The 17,268-nt window shown below is 37.7% G+C and overlaps 1 protein-coding gene across 5 annotated transcripts in view; it reads right to left on the bottom strand.

The window, feature by feature from the left end:
* Positions 1–4,612: 4,612 nt before the first annotated feature.
* Positions 4,613–17,268, bottom strand: part of frmpd3 (FERM and PDZ domain containing 3) — a 95,462-nt gene continuing 82,806 nt past the window's right edge. For 4 of the 5 annotated variants that reach the window (XM_023328565.1, XM_005795355.2, XM_023328566.1 and 1 more), the window contains 10 exons: positions 16,383–16,490; positions 14,216–14,347; positions 13,071–13,190; positions 12,184–12,320; positions 11,581–11,707; positions 11,153–11,242; positions 10,773–10,952; positions 9,730–9,865; positions 8,220–9,104; positions 4,613–7,679 (listed from right to left, as the gene is read on the bottom strand). In XM_023328565.1, the coding sequence (XP_023184333.1) occupies positions 4,861–7,679; positions 8,220–9,104; positions 9,730–9,865; positions 10,773–10,952; positions 11,153–11,242; positions 11,581–11,707; positions 12,184–12,320; positions 13,071–13,190; positions 14,216–14,347; positions 16,383–16,490 (4,734 nt within the window). In that variant the 3' untranslated portion in view covers positions 4,613–4,860. The remainder of the gene's footprint in view (positions 7,680–8,219; positions 9,105–9,729; positions 9,866–10,772; positions 10,953–11,152; positions 11,243–11,580; positions 11,708–12,183; positions 12,321–13,070; positions 13,191–14,215; positions 14,348–16,382; positions 16,491–17,268) is intronic. The other variant, XM_023328568.1, reaches the window with a different exon arrangement.

The following is a 17,268-nucleotide window of genomic DNA, read 5'->3' as shown; positions in this document are numbered from 1 at the left end:
CGCTGCTTTCGCTTACGCTGTGCCGCGATGACGTCATCATGGACAAGGGAACTGAAAAAGGTATCGTGCGCGAGCGAGGTCACTGAAAGCTGTTGACTGAGGAAACAAATGGAAAAATCACGAGAAATCCTGTCAGTATGCAGCTGTTATGGATTAAGCTGTTTTTATTTTTGTATTTTTTTATTTGCTTAAATTCTATGCAGTATTTTTATAATTTGTAAGATCCACAGAATTAAAAATCATGATTTTCACATTGCTATTAAAGTATGCTGAAGGTTGCCCTTTTTGATCCTCTTTTTATAAACCGATCTATAAAACTGGCGTTTCTTTCAATGGTCTGGCTTCTCAATATGGAACACACCCCTTTGTGCTCTGTTTCTAAATACAGCTCAGGAATCTGGGGATTGGCTTGGTGTTTCCATATCTACATAGATCATCTCTGTGACCTTTTTTGGGGTTGAAGTACATTTGTTTTTATCAAGCTGACGCCTATGAAACTACAAAATACACATACAATAATAAACGGATGTGCTTTGTGCAGTGCCCTAGCACTATTAAAACAGTGTGACTTTTTCTCAAATTGTCATATTATTACAAAAACAAATTTCAGTGTGTTTCATTTAAATTTTATGTGACTGACTTCATACAAAGTAGTGCAGAACTGTGGAATGGAAGGAAAGAACACATGACAAAGTGTATGTGCATTTGTTTTTATGGCCAGACCACAAGATAAAATCCAGGCATTTCCCTCTGAAGGCACCTACTTAATAATCTGCATGTGATTTATTCTAAATATTAAATGCTGTTCTATGAAGGCCTCAGAGGTCTGAAGCAGCAAAGAGGGCCATAGTAATTCTGGCGCAGTGACACAGATCCATAGGTAAGGTGGGAGTATCCTTTGACAGGACAATTATTTTCCTTGCAGCTCAAGGAAATAGATATAGGATGGAATTAATAAAGCAGGCTAACATTAAACAAATGAAGTGAAACAAAAAGTTCCAACTTTAAGACTATTAAAAATGTGTGAATGATAATTTAAATCCTGGTACGTGATACATGTAAGGATTAACACAAATTAACACATGGCCAGGGGTGCAGGGGTGCAACATTTTATTGGACATTTTAATATTAGGAGAGGGCGTATAAATCTTATCCTGTCTGTATCCTGTTGACCTTTTGTGGATTAGAGATAATAAAAAAAATACAAAATACAAACCTGTGCATCAATATACTAAATTTAAAAATGATTGAAGGTATGTTTTATAATTATCTCATTAAAGAAAACATGGTAAAAGCCCTAAGTTAATATTGACATTCAGGCATGTGTTGATGTAAGCCTCTGACAGCCACTGTGAAGACATTTTATTTAAAAATTGTACATTGAACATTTATCATTTTTATAGTCATAAAGGTTTTGATTTATTAGGTAATTTCTTCTCTATCTTTGTGTTACACTAAGATTTTAATTAAAATTTTATATGCATGATTTTTAACATCAACATTTCTTTTGTGAATTATACTTAAAAGTTGCAACAATGCAAAAACCTTGATAGAGTTTCAATGTAATAAACTGAGAGTTGTTAATTAGGAACACCTGATTACTGTTACTAGGTACTTTTTCTCACATCACCTCAAGAAAGTGGTTATCATGCTTGTGTGTTGACTCAAAAACTGGTTTTGAAATTTTAAGCAATCAAACCAACAACACAATATATAAACATTACTACTAGCTTGCAATTGAACATTTTACACTTTTAAGTCAACATTACTTTCTGCCCAAGGGAAATGAGGTATGTTTCTTTGTTATCAGTCTTGCATTTGTTAAAGGTTGCGTCAACAAAAATGGCATATTAAATTAAACTTCGTTCATTCAATGGCATTTCCAAATTCTTTGAAATAGTTTATATAATATTCTTTATTGCTCTTAAAACATGAATTAACTTTGTACACAGACAAAAGACCACAGTGTCGACAAGATCATTGACAGTGAATTAAGACAGGAATGAATAAGTGTACAAAAGAAAAACAAAAGACCAAGTCATGGTGGTCATCATTATGTGAATGAAACACAGACTGATCAACTTAGCACAGCGCTGGTCATTTCACTCCTTCACCAATTTGTACTTTTTTGTCGACCTTTTGGGTATGAAAAGGAGCTATCTAGAGACTGTTAGGTAGCCTAGAGGTTATATAACAGCTGTGCATCAATTCATACTGTCCTTGGGGTTTTTATGGCAACCAAGAGTTTAAAATAACTTAATCTTAACTACAATTAACCTACTATAAGAAAATCTTGTGACTCCTATAAACATTTATGAGCAGTTGATCAATGAAAGTCATTTTGCTTTGACTAAAGATCTTCATTGGACAATCTTCAGAGAGTCAACTGCCCAAACTGGGACCACAATCACGTTAAATGGAAATAGGGTAGTCTATAAATATATATAAAACATATTAATTGTAATTTTAAGTTTTTCATACTTTTAGTAATATTTTACGATTATTTGTTGCCATGCATAAATAAAATAATGATTTATCGGGAGAAATGTTTGGATAGACAGTAGTGTATCTAAATACAGTAGGCACAAATTGGATGCACAATTTGGTGAAGGAACAAATTGACCTGAAGTCCATTTAGCAAAGCAACAGAAACAATGATAAACACAGAAAATGTTTCTTGAATGCTGAAATGTTCTCAGGCTGATGAGGAAACATTATCTGATATTTTTTGTTTATAAAAATAAACATGTCCCATGCTTTGTACTGATATTCTTCAAAATATATGATTTCGCTATTAGCCTCTATGTTACATTTAGACTACAAATAATTACCTCACAGACATGTCCTATTTACAAAATAGTGAAGGGCTCGCATAAATCTTAATATTACAAGTAATGATTTAAAAGTATGTCTTATTCTCTCAAATATTTTATCACATCATTTACATCTGCTGTGTAAAATTATACATTCCCATACGGGATACCATTTGCAAATTGTGAACTTGGTTCCTCTTTCAGTTTTGTCTGCTTTTCCCATTTTAAAAAATCTGTACATTATCATCACCTCCAGCTCCAACATGTGTCCCTGAAGGTTGCAAGGGAAAAAAATACGTACAGTGAGAAAAAGAACATTACATAACTGTTATGAAATTGCAGCAATAGCAGCAAAGAAAAAAAAACTGTTAAAAGAGAGTGCTGACAGAAAGTAGTGTCTTCTAAAGCCAAATTTTATTTCAGGGCTAGATTAAACAGTTATTTTCAATGAATAAATATGTGGTGAAGATTATATTTGCTGTATGATATTGTTTGTCTACTACTTTTAATCACATTACCCTTAGACTTACCTTTCCACCAGATTGACATACCGTTTATGGTAATAAGTTTCTTGAATTTTTGAAATAATCATTTAACCTTCCCTTTTCATTTTTACTGGTGCAGAAGAAATGCCACCAATGATTTTGTTTTATTGTACTTTCTTTTAACAGTCTCCATGATACATTATAGGCCAGCACAGGCATAAAGATCATTTTCAGCAACGCCAAGAGGATCTGACAAAAAGAAAGATTTCAGACAAGAAATGGTGTGTTAGTTTTATTAAAATACATAGAAAACTACTTTGTGTGTTTAAATATTTGCTAGATTGCACAATGTGTAACAGCACATAGAAAGCAGATTTTATTATATAGTATCTTAAAATATTAATAAAAATTAAAGAGTATCTTGAAACAGGTCAGCTTTAGCAGTAAGGAGATGAACTGTTGTAATGTTGACTCAAGTAAAGTTTTCAGCAGCAGGATGAAACAAAAACACATATGTAAACATTAAAGGATACATTTAACTCCGAAAGTCATTTTGAGGTTGTGCAAAATCCTAGTCACAGGCTTACTCACTTGCTAGTGAAGGTATTTATTAATGTCATTTACAATCAGTGAGATACAAGTGAGTCATAAATTGATAAAGGTGTAAAGTACACAGTTTGTGTTACAAATTATACTGTGGTAAAGTCTTTTTTACAGCTGAGTGATGTAATCGCACTCATTACTGTACAGTGGATAAAACTGTGACTTGGGTCTCTGCTACATTGTCTGCTTCTGAACGTTTGTGTTTCATATCTGATTTTTTTGTAAAGAGAGAGTGAGGCCCCAGTAGTCAATATAATCACTTTTATAATTTTGTTTTTGCAGTTTCCAACTCATTTCCTTGCATTTTGGCCTCTACATTGTATGTCACACATTGCCAGCACAGCCAAAAGAGATCATGTTTGCATTACAACAGGTAACAAATTCCACAAACACATCACCACCTAACCAACCAACCCTTTGGACTATTCAGTTTACAGAAGTCGCTACTTGACAAGATCTCTGAACTATTTTAGTCCAACGCATACATGTACTTCTGATGTATTGTTAATTTTATAATTATATTACTTTAGTATATTTTAAATAAATGTATAATTCATTTTCTTCACCAACTTTATATTTGCTGTATAGACACAACTAAAATATACATAATATGTATATAAAATATTTTACTATACATATATGTATATATATATATATATATATATATATATATATATATATATATATATATATATATATATATATATTTCATCTTGTGAATGTTCATATGAGGTGATTAGCCCTGTATCACCCAGCCTGCTGTAGAGTTCTTGCTCCATTGTGCATTAGTTTGGTGTATATCTGTTTTCAAAACAAGGCTACCTCAGGGCCTGTAAACATGGGATGAAAGAGTTGCATTGCAATCGAATGATTCATTGCAGATTTAGTAAAAATTGTAAAAGCTAAATAAATAATGAATTTGGCTAAAGTAGCCACCCATGTTCCTGCCAGATTCATTCCTACTGTGCAGGCAGAGTTTTGATGGGTCGTGTAAGTGAGCTCATGTTATTGGTATTGGAGCAAATCTGAGGGCTCATTGTCTTTGTTGGCAAACTGCTTGAGTGTCCCATGGACTCTTCCGCTGCACGAAGAAGTAAAGTGTAGTTGATAGCGACTTCCTCAACTTTCCTCAACAGCTGTAGCCTTTGGGCGTCTGAGCGGACTCCTCTGACCAGTTTGATGAAGGTCTGAGTTAGTTCACATAACACCTGGAAGCTGTCTGAAACAACAGCAAGCATTCGTGTTGGGCTTTTTTCCACACTTGCCACTCGTCGACATGATGCCCTGAACTCTTTGAACCGCACTGCCAGTTCCTGTTTGTACTCTGCAATCCGTGAAGACTGGAGACGAGCTTCGCCGTCAGCATGTGGGCTGTTAGCACACTGTCGAAGGATAGCTAGCAACTCATTAGCATCCAGCTGAGCATTTAGAAAACCATCAGGTAAACTGAAACTTTTCCCTTGCAGAGCCTGTACACGTGCAAGGCTCCCTTCCAGTGTGCCACAGGTTCTTAGGTCGATGTCTTGTGTCTGTGGTTCCTCTTCCTCTTCCTCTACCTCCTCTTCTTCCCCACTGCAGTCCTCTGCATTTAAGACCTGGAGTGTTTTGCTTACAACAGGAAATGTGCGCGAGTCCATCTCCATTCCTGGAAGGACCTGTAGAGGTATGGAATATGAGAGTTCATCTTTCTCACTGCTTTCATCTGCGGCTTCACACTTCCTATAACAGAAACAAAATGAGCAGCATTTGTCTTTGTCATCACTATCTTCACTGGGCAATGTAAGCAAAACCTCCCCAGTTCCTTCTTTAGTATCACGTAGCAGTTCCTCTCCTTGAATGAAAAAGACACCCCTTTTCCCTTTACCGTCTGCCTGATGAGACTGAGTGTGAATTGGCTCTATAGGAGTGGGAAGCCTTAATCCTGTGGCCCTCACTCTTTCCATTTCTTTCTCCAGACTTTTGGGTTTTGCTTTCACCTCAGCATACACAGGTGTGTTCGAACTATTGTCTAGCTCTCCAATGCTGTATCGTCTCTGAAGCTTTTTGTATTGTGGAGCTCCTATGCAGTCGGTTTGAGAAGTACAGGTGGGCAAGCAAGAGCTCTGGTCTCCCCTTGGCTCTCTTGACTCAAGACTGGTAGATCGTATTCTTGTGGTTTTGATCTCTAAAGTTTGAGGTCTCCTTGTAGCACTTTGGGTATGAGGAGTTTTGGAAACAGCTGGAGGGGTCTTTGAGATATTTCTCTCTCTGCCTCGATTTTTTGTCTCTGTGGTTGTGCCAACTGGTGTGTCAGGTAGTCGCATACCCCTGCACATTCGTTTACAGTCACAACTGCGTCGCTGCTCCCTGGATATCCCTGGAGCTTTAAGAACAGGACTGGTACGGAGTTGGCAGGCGCAAGGAGTGCCTGATGGCACAGGAGAGGATCTTTGGGGTATAAATTCCCCTTGTGATGACTTGGGCTTCAGCAATTCCTCTAAAAACTCTAGCTCATATTGCCGAACTTTTTGCAACTGTGCTCTTCGTTCATCTGTCTCTTTTCTCATTCTTGCAGGAAATGTTGCTGAAAGAAGGTTCCTAAAGCTCAAAAAAGGAGCATTGCGCTGTGACTTCTTGTCACTGCCTTGCTTCTTTGAGTCTCTAGCTGGAAGAGTGGAGACTTTTTCCACATTGGGACTTGGTGTTGTGAGATCATCTAAAATAGGTAAGGATTTTACAGTGGATTTCTGATTCTGTGTTTCTGAGTGGGATTTTACCTGGGCACCCTCAGTCTTGTTTTCAGATGTTTCTTTCCTTTCTACCTTTACAGGCAAATGAGGGGATAACTTACTTTGTATTTGAGGGCTTGCCTTTGCCAAAGTAGGATCAGCACCTACTCTTGTTGCATTTTCTTTATTATTTGCCAGTTGGAGGCCTTTGGCTCGAAGACGCTCATCATCTGTGGGGGAGGATGACTGAAACACTATCATCTTTTGGACCTGTGGGTCTTTTAGCCTTAGTTGAGATGTGGGTTCCTGTTGCACAGGGCATGTGCAGAAAAGGTCATCCACTGGCAGAAGATCTGCAGAGCTTGAAGGCTTCATGGTCTCACTGGAGGCAGTCTTGGCTTCTTGGCACATATTAGTGGAGATCTTGACAGAAACACTTGTGTCCACAGGCAAAATTTTAGGTAAGGCTTTGTGTATCGGCTCTATAGCAAGAGGGGCTGCTGTCTTAATCTTCACACCATCAGACAGATTTTGAGATTGGGATATTTCTGAAGAGTTTGATATAGTCTGGTCAGCATTGACTTGAGTTGTCAATGACAGATTAACTTTTTTAGGTTCTTCTGATTTCTTAGAATCAGGCTCAGTTGTGTTTGCTTTGACAGATTCTGATATTGCTTTTAATTCTACTTTCTGTTCAGTCTGAGAAGTGTCTTGAGTGCCACCTTGTTCTGTCACAACCCTAAGTATTGCTGAATCTTGGCCAGGGTTTACTTTAAAGGGAACAGTCTTACTCAGGATTACTTGCTTGGGTGGGCAACCAGCACGAATCTGACCCACAGTAAAAGCCCCAGTCCCTATGGTCTTTGCAGTGCAGCCAGGGATTGCCATGGGGAAGTCACGACGGCAGAGAATACGCTCTTTGTTGATATGGTGAGCTAGAAGATATGCCTGGTTCTGGTTTTGCTTCATTGCTGACACCATCTCAGAAACATCTGTCAATTCAGAGGAGTTGGTCTCATGCCCTGAATCCAGTGATGACTCAGGTGTAATGGCAGCTAAGACAATCAACCCTGAGGACGACACCAACAAAGCACACAGTTAGTATAATCAAAGAACAAATATCTGCACAGAAGTATATGGATGTGGGTCACAAATGGCATAAAGGATTGAAGTAACTATCTTCAACCAGTTATTCTACAGTAAATTTATATGCCTTGTGCAGGATTTTTTATAGGATAAGCATTGCAGTTTTGCATGCAGATTAAAGGTTTTGTTTAATTTGGAAATATTGTAGCTTTGCTACTCATAAAAAAATAATCCTGATAAATGATCTTAAACATGTTTTCTTTCTTTTGGTCTCATTGTGACATACAATGTTTGATTAATATCTTCTTTGTTTATATAAAGCTTATATTTTAGTAAAAATACTCAGGAATATTTTGAGTTTTAGCTATAATTTCGGAGTAGAAAACATAGATAACTACAAATGCTCTATGCATATAGGAAACAGTACATCAGTAATACCATACATTGTTAATTTGGTATCTGTCTGATCAGGAAAATGATGCTGTAAGTGAAATGTGAGCAGTAGTATGACTGAGGCTGTTGACCTGCAGTCTGTGTTGGTTGTTGAGGATGATGCGGGTAGTCTTCTGAGGCTGCCAAAGCCTCAAGTGCCTGTAAGGTGGACACCAGAGCATCATCAAGCTCCTGGGCATGGTCTCGAACTGTTCTTGTGGCCACATTATCAATCAGTGTCACAGGCACATCTTCTTTAGCTTGTGCCTTCTTTCCTGTAGCAATCTCAATATTAGTGCTAGTTCGGGCCTTCTTTGCTCTTTTCGGATCATCCTCATCAGAACTGTTATCCCTGAAGCCAGGTGGTGGGGCAGCAATGGCAGGCGGTGGTGGTTGCAACTTTTCACCTCCACCATCTGCCTCCTCCTCTTCTTCATTGCCAGGAGGTGGGAGGGCCATAAGGTCTACTGCCCCGGCATCTCGAGAGGCACAAGCACTGGAGCAATGTCTCCCCGAGCTCCCACTGCTGTTTGCTGCAGTTGAATGACCCTCGGCCTTTAGCCTGGCTTTGCAGGAATCACAGAAGTACCGTGAAGTTTTCTTTGACTGACCCATTGTTTGGGCCCTCACTCGAAATCCTGTCTTCTCTACAGCTGTGCTCTCTAAAACCCCAACTATTTCCTCTGTAGTCTCCTGTGTGGGATCTGATTTGGTACGAGGTCGACCAGGTGGCTCATGAGAAATGAAGTTCTCGTTAATGTCGAGCTCGGTCTCTGGGTGCACTTGGAGCTCCTGGAATTGTTGCTGCTCTCTAAGGTGAATGTGACACAAGCCTAGATGTTGAGGTTCTGCAGGAACCACGGGTCTTGAACTTCCTGACTCTCTGTGGGAACTTTCCCTCTCCTCCCCTCGCCGCCCTCCACTTTGCAATCCAGCTGCCCCAGCTCGCGGATGGGGATGGTGGGAACTTCTGTAATCTAAGGATAGAATGGTCAGAGCAGTGGAGAGTTTGAGGTGTGAAGAACTAGTTGGGATAGAGAAGATCCAGATGGATAAGCAAAGGCAACAGCTGGTGGTCAGATGGGGGTTATTTACTTCAAAAATGAATGTTAAGGGCTGAAAATTGTCTGAGGTTGGAGGGTTAGATTCTGATGTAATGCAATGATAAAATGGTAAGAATCTTCTTACATGTAGACTACAAACTGATGCAGAAGATGGCTGAAGATCTGTTCACGATTGAACACTAAAAGTTTACCATTACAGCAAAAAGCAGATTTCATGTTACTCTATTTTGGGAAAGCAAAATGGCATTCCAGTCCAATGAGTTAGAATGAAGATGAAAGAAGAGACAGCAGAGGGCGCCATGAGATGGGAAAACCAGCTGGATAAAATGACTTCATTCAGTGAAAAAGCAGTGTTCATCAATCTCCATGTAGACTTGACACATAATGCAGATAATTACAAACAGTATCTAATGCAGACCTATAAGTCTATTTTAACAATTTCAACACATTTACATGCTTGATCAATCTTTGCTTAAAATACTTACCATATATATGTATTTGATAAATATTGCTTGCATAAAACTATTATTATATTTACCTGGCTTGGTCAGCTGAGACTGACCAAAGTTACGGTTGTAGATGCTTCGTTTGGGGTCTACAAATAGCTTATAGTAGCCAGAAATGAGGCACGCAAAGTTACTGGCATCAGGCCATTCCATGAGTAAAACCAGAGGCTGCAAGATTGTAGAAGAGATAGAAATATAGATGGATTATTTTACAGTATTCTGTTCAAATAAAGTTGTTCAAATAAAGTTACAAAGATCCAGACCTATGGTTCTCAAACTGCAAGCAATCTTTAGCAGCCCTTAGTATTTTGTTTGGTAACTACTTATTGTATAGTTAATCATTAAAACTGCTGAGTAGTTCAAGTACTTTGGTACATTAGAAATATAATACGCATAGAAGTGCTATGTAAAAATTCTGAAAATTATATTAAACACAACCAATCATAAGCCAGTATGATTTGCAAAGTGATTTTCTAACTCCAACTAGCAGTAAAAGCTAGTTGTAATCTAAGAATACAACTAACTATAAAAGCTACTTGTAGTTAGCTTTCTGTGTTTCTCTACACTTGTACTTTAAAAATTGTAGCTACATATTTACACATGTATTATATAACGTCCAGTATGCCTTAAAAAATTATATGAGAATAAATTCTAAAACAATCAGAAAATCATAATTTTACCTGCTGCCATCACTAAATTATAGATTAAATGACATTATTTTAAAAGAGGTTTGAGGAACCTTTTGTTTCCTCACTAGGAATTTTGACTTCTAGATATCATAGATATCTTATTGTTGTTATTTCAAACTTCAACTTTTTGGAGTAAAGGTTACCTTGTTGTATCCTTCATGCACTTCCACCTTATTGACTGTTTTGTTAGTTTTATTATTCGGACACAACAATTAAGTCCTGCTGTAGTCCTTTCTTTCAAAAATGTTAGTACAGTACTTGCTGTAAAACATTTGAGAATCACTGCTCTAGAGCAATTGTTTGCAAGCTCTTGTGTTATTACTATGTGAAAACACATTTAAAATGATTAAATTTTGTGTAGCTGCTCACAGGTTACTCTGTATTACCTTGGCCTCATGAATTGATACTTCAACACGAGCTACTCCTTGACTCTCTCTATAAAGCTGGATCTTGGAAATCCTACTGAACTCAGCCAGAACGGTTGTGAGATTGTTTTTGAGATCAATAACATGACTGATTCCATGTCGAGGCCCCACTAGAAGTGTTGTGGCAGACTGCTTTTCGTCCTAAAACAGAGTGCAAAAGATAAAATAACAAGTTGTCACATATTCTGTCATTGGAATACCTCCTTAACAGTTTTTATATATTTTTATATACAGGTCTGAATAAAAGATTTGAAAGCTTAAAAATATTTTAAATAAGGACCTATTGAGCAAAGAAGTAATTTGTTTCTATTTTTGAATGCAAATATTCAAACATATATTACCAATCCCACTGTGTGAAAGAGTATTCCACCAAAAGGTGGAAGATCGTTGAGTATTCGCATGTACTGCAGCTTTCCCTGGAGTGGAGGAACCTGCCAGCATAGTGATAATTAGAAAAAGCTGATCTGTCAAAGTAAAATATTCCTGCTATAAATCCTAAATGCTCTTGGGGGCGCTGTTGAGACACTATTCTGGAAAATAGACTCTTATGCAACTGGTATATGTACATGGCTGAAGAGCATGCCCAAACGGCTTGCGATCTAGCAGTCATAACCACGTAAACAAAAAGCTTTATTTCCTGCAAAGAATCAGTAATGTATTGAGAAATTATGTTGATTGCAATCAAGTGTGTGTCAGCTTGGCATTTTTCATTTTTAAGTAACAGAATTGTTACAATCAATGCAAAAAAGTTTTTTTCTAACAGAGTCACCTTGTTCCCTGATGGTGGTGGATGTTGGTATGTCTTCAGCAGCTGAGACAAGGATTTACACACATTTTTCTCCTTCACTGTGGGAAGGAGAGTGAACGGAAGAAAAGGCTCTAATCCCCACTCTTTCCTGTGACCAAGACAAGAGAGCAAAAACACAGTAGCTTTCCATACGCGAAGGAGAAAATATTGTACAAGACAGACAGTACATCTGAAAGGACAAATAAAATTTTTTTTTCATTCCACAGGAAGGCACAGTGAGGGTAAGTAACATTCTCCTCAATCCCTGGTTTCATTTTGTAATCTGAAGTCTATTACAAGCACAGCGAATCTGATCTGCTACTGTGGATATGATAGCACTAACTAATTACTTGCTAAGTTAAGGTTTGGAATAATAAATGGGCAAATTTAGTGAGATGTAATTTCACAAAGCAATGGATTTTGTGATGGATAACTACCTAGGGAAAATGGTCCTTGAATAATTAGAACTTTTAATACTTCTTGGAATGAATTATTATTCATTTAGACAGTGAATGAGCAGACTTTACTATGGGGCGCATTGATATGCTCCACAGAGGCATTAATGGAGTTGTTTTGAAGACTTACTCAACATGTTTGAGAGAGATCTTCTGATTAGGCCTTGCAGAGGACACAGTGATGTAAATGTGGAGCGCAGCCAGTCGTAACGTGACGTCGGATTTCCAGTCCATGCTGAAGCGCTCCTTGATAACGTCATTGCGACTCTGTGAGAACATAATGGCATGCTTCAATGGTCTCTTTAGAAATCAGAATCCTCCCCATTCAAACTTGGACTGAAATGTTATAAAGAGCTTCTGGATTCCTCTTTACAACTAAAACTATTTTTTTGAACTCAGTCTGTTGGGGTTTATGAACAGAGTCAGGTGGTAGAAAACTCTCAGCATTTTCTTATTGATAAAAAGACTGTGAGGGATATTGGCACACAGTTGCTGAATATCCTTGATACAAAACTTGTGTGCCACTACATCCTAAAGGTTTTTAATATTCATACTAATTGGCATTCTTGGTTGTTACTTTGGCTGGTGTCGTCACAGTTCATAGCAAAGACTTCTAAATCTTAAACAACTTTATGTTCACTATTTAATCAGAGCAAAGAAAATAACAGAGTTACCTACTGCAGGTGAAATATTGTCTGGCTACAACCTCTTAAAAGAAACCTATTTTATAAAATGTGAACTGTCCCTTTAATTAATTGCCTTTAAAGTATTTAAAAAAGAGCACACAACAAAACCTACACTTTTAAAGCCTCATGCACATTCTTATAATGATCTCTTTTTTATCTCTGTCTCCAACATCATGTAACAAAGGTATACACAATCCAATAGCAAACTTGGAAAAAAAGAAACTTAAAAGCTTTGACTCCCACGTGGCACCCACTGCACATCAAAGAGACAGCAGTCCAACAGTGCCGTGAGACTGTGCTGCTTAAATCCCCCAATAATCCAGCATTTTACCTGTATATAGAGGTACTCAAATGCAGCAGGGTCTCTTCTTAACAGGTCTGCAGGGTCTTTGGGGAAGAAGCACACACGGAACAGACACTTCATCCCCTGGAAATAGGTTCTGTGCACCACCTGGGGAAACAGGGCTTTGTCAGCTAGATAACAGCAACACCTTTAGTCACATAACACTGGATCATGTTTTTCTAAGTGGGCCTGATTTCTGAATGCAGTGTTTATCTTTGCAGGGTCACAGTGAGGTATTTTTGTGCTAGGTTTCCAACAAATCACTCAGCTGTACAGGAAAGTAAAGTCTTGAATTAAACAACGAAATGCGTATATGACTGGGATTATGATACACCGACACAAAGGAGTTCATATTTGTGAAGGGGTAGAAAAGGCCTTCTTGTAAATTTCTTTTTACAAATAAAAATCTTAAATTCCTCCATATGTCAATACTTTGTAAAACACATTTGCTGTACCCTAACAAGTTTTCTTCCAGTATTATCTTGTATTTAGATCAATTTGTCTTCCTTTAAACTCTGTCCAGTCTTCTTGTGACTGGCTAAGATACCCATCCCAGAGATGGTGGACAATGGGTGACGGTGGCTCAGGGAATAGGGCTTTGTCTTGTAACCAGTGGGTTGCTGATCCAATTCTCTGCTCTGTCTGCCTCAGTCATTGTGGTCTTTGCAGCAATGACTGACTGGTTGTTGGTGGTTAGAAAGCCTGGTGACACTAAATGAATAGCAGCCTCAGCCCAGGGCAGCTGCGGCTACAGAATAGTTTTCCACCATCACTGTATGAATGGGTGAATGACTGACTGCAGTGTAAAGTAGTTGGGAGTCCTTGGACTTGACAAAGCATCCTACATTTACCATAAACCTGCCACCACAATGCTTCACAGTGAGGATGGTGTTTTATATTTTCTTTGATTACATAGAAAAGAAAGACAGACTATAGTTATTCTTGTTACTTTTCTTTTATCATATTTTATTATTAGTTTCTCCGGGTGCTTGTCTGTATGACCCGTTTGGCTTGTGAATTTTGTGCAGCAATTATGATTGAGTGTCTCCTGTTGCTTTTGCCAATGCCTTCAAGCTGCTTGGTTCAAACTGTTTTTGCACACATCTGGCCAGTCCAGATTACTGGAATCTTACATGTGTCAGTGGCTGATTCTCCTGCAGCAGATGCAACCTCTGATTCTGGTCCAGCCCACCTGCCTCCAGCACCAAAGCAAAGTGCTCAATGTAGCGCAATGAGAGGCGGTCCTGCAGGGAGGAGATCACATCCTGGAAGGAAACAGATGGAAGCAGAATGCATTTTCAAGAGGAAATCACATTTACACCACAACAGAAATGAATTGATCCATGGGAACCATTTTCACCTGAAATCCTTCCACGTTCACTGCAATTTCAGATGCAGTTTGTCAAACTGATACCCCTTCAAGGAGCGTTTACTGTCTTATCTCTTTATTCTGTCATGCATTTTTGCTTTGAGCAATAGAAAGCTTTTATGAAATTTCATTATTCTGCATTGTGAGCAGATGTATTTCAAGGAAATAATGTTCAAAGCAAAAATGTTGCTCTTTTTTGCAGATCAGTATCTGTGAATGATGCAGAGATTTTCTCAGAGAGCCCTATCTAATAGAAAACTCGTTGCTTATCATGTCTGGGGAGGAATTGCCTCAGGTATCTAATAGAAAACTCTGTGCTTATCATATCTGGAAGTGGGCTTTGCCTGAAGATAGAGTTTTTGAACTTCTGTGTGCTCACCATATTTAAGTCAAATTGACTGTGAAAAGGATTTTATAATTGTGTTTTGTCACTGTAATCTGCCTGTGAACGTCAATACAGAGCCTCATTAAGAGCAAAAGAAAGGCTGCATTAGAACAGGGTTCCTTTGAAATGCAAGGATTTTTAAAGCAATTGACAAGCTTGGTTTTGTTTTAAATGATGGTAAAAAAAACCCCCAGACAATCAAGTGAAAGTCTCACAAGTTGTCGAGACCTGAAGATGGTCAGACAACTACAGTAGTTTTCCTGCAGTGCCACTGATTCAGTCTGTGGCAGTGCAATATTGATCTGAGTTTTTTTACTATGCTGAAGTTCCATTTAATTAGACTGACAGGAGAGCGCATCATCCATCTTTCCTTAAAAGTGCCCCTTTGTGTCTCCCCCACGCTTCATGAGCATGGCAAGGGATATGTGAAATCTAATAGAGCGCATTTAATAAGTCTAATACAAGATGTCAAGTTCATGTTAGAGCCTGAAACAGAAATAAATGTGTCCTCTGGCTTACAAAGATAATGTCCCAATTCCCAACCTTAATGTTAATATTTGTATTTTATGTTATAGAAAATGATAGGATGAAGAAAGTTGTTGTAATTGGCTTTTTTTTTAAAACAAAAAACGATTTGTAATTGACAGGACTCAAGAATGAGAAAAATTCCCAATATTGTATTTAATGACACCTTGCATAGAAAATGCAAGACAGACGCTGATGAATTATATTTCACAGTACTCTATATCTATACAAATTCATTTATAATATAAAAGTATAAATAAATAAATAATGATATTAGGCTGCTTGGTAAAACCACAGTAATCAATATTTTTTGTCAAAATGAGTGATGTCGCTGGAGGCTGTAAATGAAACCTTGGTGTACAGCTTCTCTTATGCTTTCATTCATATTTTTGCTACCCTCCTTAATCTTCATCTCCTTACACAGATGCTCCATCAGATTTATGTCCAAACTTTGACAAAATGCAAGTTGGAAAGAAAAGAGCATGTTGGTAAAAATTGCTTTACATCTATCCCCCAGGGGTACGAATGATTTTTGTCTAATCTGATTTTTGTCTAATCTGGACAGATCCCCTCTCAAGCCTGTTTCTGTCTAAGTGGCACCTAAAACCAAGAAAGCTTTTTTTTTAAAAAAAAACTGCTTTTTGTGTTTTCATATAATTAAAAATGTGATTCAAACAATTGTTCAATGTAGAATAATCCAGATCAAGTCTGAGAGGTCAATATATATCACCTTTTACACTATAGATTGTCAAATGCAGTATTGACTCCCTAAAAAACATTAAAAATAATTCTTTACTCAGCACTAATTCACAAACTGCTTGTCTGAAACATTATTATTGCATTTAGTCATCTTTGGTGTGCAGCAGTTTATTCTTACAAAAAAGTGAACTAAATGAAATTGAAGAGCCTCTTTTTTCTGAAATACGTCACTGTATACATATAATGTCAGTTCAATTTTTGCTATTATAAAACTATTACCTGAAATTCTTTGTCACAGCAATTCGGCAGCCTTCATACATACCCTGACAGTAGTGCGGCTGTCAAACGTAAAAGATTTAATCTGTCCATTCTCCAAGAACACCTTCAACACATTTGGTATGAGCAGCAAGGAGTCGTCCTTAAGCATTGTCTGAAAGAAAGATCGAAGAAGAAAAATGGGTTGTTTAGATTAAAGACTGTGGTAATAAGTTAAAAGGTGATCGGGAATGAACATAATCAAATGTAATGGTTGGTCGGCATCAGACGGTGGGAATCAATGGAAAGCAGAGGAGATAAGATGCCTCAAATAAAAAAGGAAGAGATCTTTTAACTTATCTGACTGAGAAGGAGCAAAGCTGTGCCTTAAGACAGCTATCCATGCATTGTATTATGATCAAAGAAGGGATTATTCATTTTCTCCGGCTTACACATCTAATATTTATGCCATGTAAAGAAAATTGGATGTAGGAGAGTCATAAATGAGGGGCTAAATTCAACCTTGCTGCCTTTACTCGGAGCACTCTGACAGAGATAAGATCTGATATGCAGTGCAGTTTTTCTTAACTTGGATAAGATGAAAAAGGAACTCTCCTCTTAATGTCAACTTATTTTACCTTATGCAAAAGAATTACAAAAAAAATGACTCTGTTCTCAAAATGTAGTTAGATTTGTGATCAGAAAAAAAAGGAAACCAAAAATAATAAGACATAAGCAGAGATTTTTCATGACATGCAAGAGAGAGTCTTACACCCAGCATGAAAGCCTTAGCAAGTTTTTGCAAAGATCGCAGAATTTCTCTTAACATTTCGTCTACTTCTTATTTTCTATGACTTTCTTTTATCCTAAATGTGAGATATAGGAGACACTTGGGCAGCTCTTGATCATCAAAGAATAGTTGTAATGTAAGAGCATGTCTCGAACCAAAAGCT

Source organism: Xiphophorus maculatus, chromosome 23, assembly GCF_002775205.1.
Source record: "Xiphophorus maculatus strain JP 163 A chromosome 23, X_maculatus-5.0-male, whole genome shotgun sequence".
Classification (NCBI taxonomy): domain Eukaryota; kingdom Metazoa; phylum Chordata; class Actinopteri; order Cyprinodontiformes; family Poeciliidae; genus Xiphophorus; species Xiphophorus maculatus.
This window is presented reverse-complemented; position numbering and strand designations above follow the sequence as displayed.